Here is an 8,156-nt window from a genome sequence, read left to right on the forward strand (position 1 = left end):
ATTCATATTTAAATATGAATTCTGCGTGTCTCTGTGTTAATGAATGGCGCAGACGTGCGGTTTTGCTTACCACTCGTACTGAAGCGCGCGCAACGCTTCCGGTGATATTAACGTCTACCGTCTCACTAAATGAGGACATAAATACATGAACAACATCTCCAGAACTGCTCTGAGAGTCACTTCGTGAGCATTTGATCGTTTCATTTGAGTAAAATTATCCTCATATCATATACACACAGAAATGTAAAGGTATTCACATCTTCTCAGATGATGCCAACCCTGAAACAACATACAGAACTACCACATTTTGCTATAAGTTTGATTGCATCATATAATAATTGCTGTTAATAGTGTTCATCGTCTGTTTTATTACGTCTTAAATTTATTTTTCCGTACATTTCTGCCATATGTACATTAATTGACAGTCACCACTGATAAGCTACCGCTAAATATTGTAGAAACTTAATTTGCTGTAAAGTTGCTTTGCAATGATTTGTATCGTGAAAAGCGCTGTACAAATAAACTTGACTTGACTTCACGGCAACCCGTCAAATAAAAGTTTGGTTTAACTTGAAGGCATTGTGGCAGAAATATATTACTATTGTTCAGTATAATGTACGTAATAGGCTGCTACTACTACTACTAAAATTATTAAAACCTTATTTTTAAGAAATAGTCATACAATATTTCTTCAATGTTTTAATTGTAATATTAAATGACCTTTATTTTCCCATAAGGCTATTGTAAGAATAAATTAAACTTGTTTTTATGCTTTCAAATAATTAGACATGCTAAAACCGTATTTGGTAACAATAAAACATAAGGTTGGAAAAAATAAAACATTTCATAAGGCCCTAAACATGTAATTTTTGTTAAACTTTTAATATATTGTTGTTAAATTGTTTAAGTTTCATGATTTTAATTAATTAGACATGCTTTTTGATTAATAAAATTTAATTTAACCATTAAAAATGGATAGCATTTTTATATATAAAAATACGATAGCAGACTAATGCAGATATTAATGAAGTTATTAGACAGACAGAGAGAGAGAGCGTGCATATTACCACTCTGAGTCTGTGAGTCTCTCAAAATTTTTCGGCAGCAGCGTCTCTACTAACATTGAAACTTTAAGTTCATTTTCTTCACGAACAGCGCCGTTGTTACCTCGCTTGTGAGAAATATCATGTAGCTTTTAAAATAAAATCGCCAGAGTAGCGACAACAACGTTAGCGCGTGTATGTTTCTGTACTGTAAGTTATGTATATGCGTCTGTGAGGGAGAGATGGAGCATGTGCTTTACCTACATAATAAATCGTAATTATGTGGCAAAACATGGAAATGATTTGTCGTTTTTATCATATTGCTTGCTATATTTATTTGTCTGGCCAGTGTTGTTGTGGGTTTTGGTTATTGTGCTGTTGTAAGACCTTTGAAATAACAGAAATCATTTGGCGAAGTGATATGGACATGTAATGGGGTCCAGAGCTGCTTGGAACTACGTTCGCTGTGCGTTTCCCTGAAAATAATTGCACACCTTAGAACATTCGTCATCCAATCAGATTCAAGCATTCAACGGCCCCGTAGTATAACTAATATGAACTAATAGAGCCTTAATGTAAAGTGTGACCGAACAATAAAGAATCAAAACATTTTCAAACAATATCAAGGGCATGTTGTTAGTCTAGATTAAAATGTAAAAAATGTTGAAAATAAGTAGAGTATAAAGTCTAAGTCTTTAAGTATACAGTGTTGTGATGAACACAACTGCGAATACAAAAATCTGAATGGCCGTTTGACATCAAAGTACCACGAGAGCGATTGGAGAGCAGATGACTCTTTAAGCTTTTGGATTGCTCTCGCGGTACTTTGATGTCATACGCCTATTGGTCTGCGCAACGTCGATGCATCTTGAACAAGCCTATTTAAATCCTTTTCAGAAACAAAGTAGCGCAGCTGCTTTGGTTGCGGCTGCATTTCTGCTGTTCCATCAGCGCCATCTGCTGTCAGCGAGTGAATGTGCATTTTCATTTAGTGCGTCTCTTTCTCTCGTTCCTCAAGCGCTTCTCAACCATGTTGGGCTTGTTTACATCAGAGTGCGCATGCGTCTTTGACACAGCATACAGCAGTGTTGTGCATTTTAACCAGTTGATGGGAAAAGTATTCTTAAAATGCATTAAAAAAATCAGAATAATTTGTAATAAATAATTATCCACTGTATTTTGAAGTGCCCACAATAATAATATCGTGCATGGTTATTATCGTGAAATATTGTATTACTGAATACCGGCAAATGTCTACAAGACTGTCAGGGTGATGCAATTATCCTGATATCATTAAAATTTAAAACATGTGTTGGACAACATTTTTGAGATTATTAATGTGCACACCAGGTGTAAGGGAAATGTTTTTTTTTACTTTGCACACCATGAGACATTTATATAGTCAAACTTTTATTGAAAATGGTAAAAGGTTTTTTGTTTTCCTTTATCATGGGCAATCTTATTTGGCATTCGTAATCATGCAGCCTAATCCATAATGAACCCTAAATCCAAATTTTGGTCAGTATGATGCTTTTTTCTTTATCTTCTGAACACACTTTCTCACTTTCTTTTCTATGCAACCCAGTGCTTGATAGTAGATTAGCTCTTTTATAATACTTTATTGGCCAACTTTTTACCCACTATTGTCTAATAGAGTTACTAAGCATTTGTTACCACATTTTCATCTTATGCAGCTCCTACAGCAGCTGAAAAGGCTGATCTGTGATTTATGCCGACTCTATAACCTGCCCCAGCATCCTGATGTGGAGATGCTGGATCAGCCTCTTCCTGCTGGACCCATCAGTCAAGACAAGAAGGTAGGCCAAATCAGCACAGACCTACATAGTCTTATTACAATCCTTCCTTTTCCCTTTTTTTTTTTTTTTAAAGGCGTGTGAGCTGATGCAGACTTTTTGTCCTTGTTCTTCCCAGCATGGAACAACAGATGAAGTGACATCAGAAGAAGAGGAGGAAGAGGAAATGCCAGAGGTATTAAGCTATAGGGAATGTGATGGGTTCCTCATGACTCCAGTTTTGACAAGAGGACTAGTTGATACCTAACACTTTCTTTTGTTTGTTGCTGTGGCAGCAGGATATAGAAGATCTAGACCACTATGACATGAAAGAGGAGGAACCGGTTGATGGGAAAAAGTCAGAGGACGATGGCATTGAAAAGGAGAATCTGGCCATTCTGGAGAAAATCCGCAAGAACCAGAGGCAGGACCACTTGAACGTAAGTGTCCATTCGGTAAGGTAACTTTTTTATACAATTTTGGGGTTGGGTGGAGCAATATTGTTTTTAATTATGCAGTATAGCAGTATCCTCTCTTTATGATGTGTAATATAATGCAATAAAGCAAAAGTTTTATTTGCAAGCAGGGTCAGCTTTTTTTCTTTTTGTGAAGCCTGTAATTTATCCACAAGAATAATTTGAAAGTTTGTTTCTTGCAGTGCTGTATATGTTCCCTAAATGCTTCATTGTTGGTCTTGTAGGGTGCGGTGTCTGGTTCAGTTCAGGCCTCTGACCGCCTCATGAAGGAACTCAGGGAGATCTATAGATCACAGAGTTATAAGACAGGTAACTTTAGTTGTGCAATACAGCATTGACATTCCCATGCTTCTGTTCCAAACCTAATGAGTTGCCTACTGCCTACATAGGCTGCTGCCTTCTAAGGAAGCATCTTCACTGTTATGGCAGTTCCTTTGGCCAATTTTTTTCCAGTACAGCTTTTCGATATTAAACATGGAAAAAACAGTGTCGCTTTCAATTACAATTACAATTTGAAATTGTACTATAAAGTTGCTGTCCAGAGTGTTCACGTTTTTACTCTAGTTTGACCTTGACGGATGGAACAGAAGAAATGAGCCATAGAAGATTTTTTTTAGCAAATAAAGCGGAGCCCCTGAGCACACCTACCTATTAGGCAGTCGCAGTGAACCAATGGTAGTTTGAAGATGTTTACCAGCTGGAACAAACTTTTCTGGAAAGTTCGCTTTGGTTTTGAACTCCAAACGAACTTCGTTTGGCCTGATTTTGTTGGAAATGACATCACACCAGTTTGTTCTTTGGATTCACTTGAAGTATATCGGGGCATTACGTAGCCCTACCTTTTGCGACTGCTACTTTTATGTCAGGAGTGCGCCTGTAATGCCTCAACATGGTTTTGGAACACATCTCTCAGTTTTCATTAGTTTTGTCTTGTTCCAGGACTGTTACAGATCTGTCTGATAAGTTTGTTTACCATTCTGTCTGTTCCAGGTATCTATTCAGTGGAGTTAGTCAATGATAGCCTGTATGAGTGGCATGTCAAGTTAAGGACGTAAGTATGGTTGCATAACATGAAATACCATGTGGGCTGATGATGATTTTAGTGTTTATGTCTTTACTGTGTAAAATCACTCTCGTGTTTTTTTAAGGGTTGACCCAGACAGTCCGTTACACAGCGACTTGCAGGTTTTGAAGGAAAAAGAAGGCATGGACTACATTCTCCTCAATTTCTCTTATAAAGTTAGTGTTGTTTTTTTCTTTGTTGTACAAAAATACTGATTGAAGATAATTTGATTTGAAAGGAGAGATTATGCAACTGAATTGCTGTTTTCTTGCTTGCTGATGGCAGGATAACTTTCCTTTTGATCCTCCCTTTGTACGGGTTGTGTCGCCTGTCCTGTCTGGAGGGTGAGCATGAGCACTTTTACCTAGTAAATAAGTCAGACTAGCCTTTCTATGCTATTAAAAGATTCTAAAAGTAAAGATTTTACTACATTTGATGGATGATTATATTCTTTCCCCCAAGAATAACATTAACAGATGTATTGTGTATAATGCTGTCTTTAAAGTTTTTTTGCATTAATTAATCTAGCATGTAATTGTAACTTAACGGAGAATGAGGGCTGCTAATGTAATTAGTTTTTCAAGACAAGCCATGTTCAGAATTAAAGCTAGAGATTTCTTCTAACCACCATCAACTCTGGCGCTCCCGTCCGCTGCTCACAGAGTTTCTACAGTATGTAATGTAGCCATTGCTCTGATGAACACCAGTTGCGCCGCTGTTTTCATGTGGGTGTGTAGTGCTGCTTACACTATCTTCTTAAATATGCTGGTATTGCCGCCATTCATAGGCTTTTCATGATAGCCAACATTTCAGCCCCATGTGTAATGCAGCTCACAGTCACTGAATGTGTATTATTTGATAATGTAAAATTCCAGACAAGTTTTCTTACGTGCATCCGTTTTTTAATGCATCTTGACTGTCGTACAGTCTGACGTTAATGACAACTGAGATCCCACAGTGTGACATGATCATCATGTTCGTACAGTCTGACAAGTAACAATCGTAAAGGACTATTATAAATCAGACAGTGTGTGCCCGACTTAAAGGGGTCATATGATGCTGCTAAAAAGAACATTATTTTGCGTATTTGGTGTAATGAATGAGTGTTTATGCGGTTTAAAGTAAAAAAAAAAACACATTATTTTCCACATACTGTACATTATTGTTTCTCCTCTATGCCCCGCCTTTTTGAAACGCGTCGATTTTTACAAAGCTCATCGGTCTAAAAAAGCGAGGTGTGCTGTGATTGGCCAGCTATCCAGTGTGTGGCTGACTCTGAACTTTTATAAAGAATATCTCTTTGGATTTGAGACTTTAGTCTTTGCAACTTTACAGATCTTCTTTATGTACCAAGAGCTTGTAACACTCCAAAGAGAAAGGAAAAATTGAAATCGCATCATATGACCCCTTTAATACAAATAATTTTCATTTGCATAATCACAATCTGAAGTGAAATAAATGGTAATTTGCTCTACCCTGCTAAATAAAATTTAAAAAAAAATATATATATATATACAGTGGGTACGGAAAGTATTCAGACCCCCTTAAATTTTTCACTCTTTGTTATATTGCAGCCATTTGCTAAAATCATTTAAGTTAATTTTTAAAATTAACTTAAATGATTTTAGCAAATGGCTGCAATATAACAAAGAGTGAAAAATTTAAGGGGGTCTGAATACTTTCCGTACCCACTGTATATGTATTTTTTTCCTCTCTCTCATCTAGCTATGTTCTTGGTGGAGGAGCCTTGTGTATGGAGCTACTTACAAAACAGGTTTGAATCCTCTGAATTCTGTAAGGTTTGCACATTGAAATAAACTAAATCAGAAATAAAGAAATAAATCTGATCTCCTAGGGCTGGAGCAGTGCCTACTCAATAGAGTCAGTCATCATGCAAATCAACGCCACCTTAGTCAAAGGGAAAGCCAGAGTGCAGTTCGGAGCAAATAAGGTTTGTCCGGCCTCCTCATAAACAAACAAAAAAAAAATTATAATTGCTTGCAGAAATGTTGACCATTTCCCTTTTGTTTTCTACAGAATCAATACAATCTTGCCAGAGCACAACAGTCATACAAATCATTGGTTCAGATTCATGAAAAGAACGGTAGGTGGAGAAACCGTAAAACGAGATGCAGAATTGATGCACTTTGAACTGTTCTCAGATGTTTTTTTTCTGACGTTTTTCCTCTAGGCTGGTACACACCTCCTAAAGAAGATGGCTAGGAAAATCATTGATCCACTTAAACACTGCAAACATGGGATATCTGGTCAAAACTTTGCTTTATTTTACTAATGTTTTCACCTCTTCAGCTTGAGTATGATGCCCCCTCCTGTAAGTGGAAGCCATCGGGGAAACGTTTGCCCTCTCGCTGTCTGGAATGCTCAGAAATTTGCATCGTCCTTTATCTTCTGCAAGGCTGGACTCTTTGACCAGATCCCATGACGTCTGGATTTCTGTCTGTTTCTCATGCGCTCTTTCTCTCTCTCATCTTTTGTCTTCTATACTGATGGGACGTTCAGAGCCTTGGTACTCATAAGGCATTCAACATGGCGTTTCAAAATGGTCTGATCAGAGAAAGAGGTTTTTTTTTTTTTTTTTTTTCCTTTTTTGTTGCTTCCTTTTACTGGAGCTTGGCTCTGTTCAGGATTATTACATAGATGGAGATGCTCAATGAAGATGCTGGATCTGATCCTCTCTGTCTGCTTTTAAAGGACGTTCTTATGGCCATGGACTTTAAATGGTGGTTTACTGAACTTAAAACAGGATATGGATGCAACTAGAGACAATGTGAAGACAATGTGCCACTGCTCTTGTATCTATAGAGACTTTTTTTCCCTCATGCATTCTGAGATAACATGTAATGGTACATTTAATGCTGATGTCGTCGAAGAATCGTTACTTGCCACAATTATATGCGTAAGCTTCCTAAGCAACCCTAATATTAACGATAACAGCGAGGACGAGAGGAAGGGGCGCTTATACAACTCTAGCTCAAGATCTTGTTTTTCCAACTAAGGATGAATTCCACTCAGTTTCCTCAAGCTTGCTTTTAGCATGTGGCTGATCTGACCAATAATGGACAAATGCAAGCATTGGCTTTGAAAAGGCGAAGCGGAACTTGCTGTCGCTCCATATTTGAACAGAGCTCCACTTGTATACTTGTAAATGGATTTAAGGTGTCTTAAATGTGGTGTTTATGTGAAGTGGGGGAATTAAATGAGTTGTTTTCACATGAGGACTTGGGGACTCGAAATGGGGAAAAGGTTGATGTTTCTCAAAATAACGGGGGTAATATCTTACAAATTGTATTTATATAAGTGATATGAACATAACTTTTTTTGCCACCCTTAATTGTCATTTTCATAATTTCTGCTCCATTAAAAAACAACTGTTACAGATTGAGACATTTGAGGTTTACATTACTAATGGACCTCTCATGATCAACAGTACTTAAACTTAGAGTTTGTCCATGCTGTCAGTTTTATTTTGTGAGCATTGATGGATTAAAAGAGTGCAAATAATACTTTTCTCATAGCACGACACTACAAGAGCACTGTTTCTTTCCATGCCTAATGGACATTTTTCACAATACTCAAGGCGTTATTTTACCTCTTGGATTTGAACATCCAGTATAAAGTCTTAAGACTGGTCAATGCTTCAGCGTTCATGGCGAAAGAGAAGTTGTCAAAGTACACCATACCTCTCGGTTTTTTTTTTTTTTTTTTTTTTTTTCATGTTTTAAATCATTTCAAATATCAGTATTCAACGTTTTATGTTTAA

At 37.1% G+C, this 8,156-nt stretch overlaps 1 protein-coding gene across 6 annotated transcripts in view; it reads left to right on the top strand.

Moving 5' to 3' along the window:
* Positions 1–7,601, top strand: part of LOC107716744 (ubiquitin-conjugating enzyme E2 Q2-like) — an 11,957-nt gene extending 4,356 nt beyond the window's left edge. Inside the window, exons 3-13 of one of the 6 annotated variants that reach the window (XM_016523286.1) lie at positions 2,738–2,860; positions 2,934–3,032; positions 3,133–3,291; positions 3,537–3,621; positions 4,303–4,363; positions 4,461–4,551; positions 4,661–4,719; positions 6,101–6,149; positions 6,231–6,326; positions 6,413–6,479; positions 6,567–7,601. In XM_016523286.1, the coding sequence (XP_016378772.1) occupies positions 2,738–2,860; positions 2,934–3,032; positions 3,133–3,291; positions 3,537–3,621; positions 4,303–4,363; positions 4,461–4,551; positions 4,661–4,719; positions 6,101–6,149; positions 6,231–6,326; positions 6,413–6,479; positions 6,567–6,598 (921 nt within the window). In that variant the 3' untranslated portion in view covers positions 6,599–7,601. The remainder of the gene's footprint in view (positions 1–2,737; positions 2,861–2,933; positions 3,033–3,132; positions 3,292–3,536; positions 3,622–4,302; positions 4,364–4,460; positions 4,552–4,660; positions 4,720–6,100; positions 6,150–6,230; positions 6,327–6,412; positions 6,480–6,566) is intronic. The other 5 variants (XM_016523288.1, XM_016523287.1, XM_016523289.1 and 2 more) reach the window with 5 other exon arrangements.
* The last annotated feature ends 555 nt before the right edge of the window (positions 7,602–8,156 follow it).

Source organism: Sinocyclocheilus rhinocerous, unplaced genomic scaffold, assembly GCF_001515625.1.
Source record: "Sinocyclocheilus rhinocerous isolate Xijiao unplaced genomic scaffold, SAMN03320098_v1.1 scaffold1201, whole genome shotgun sequence".
NCBI lineage: Eukaryota > Metazoa > Chordata > Actinopteri > Cypriniformes > Cyprinidae > Sinocyclocheilus > Sinocyclocheilus rhinocerous.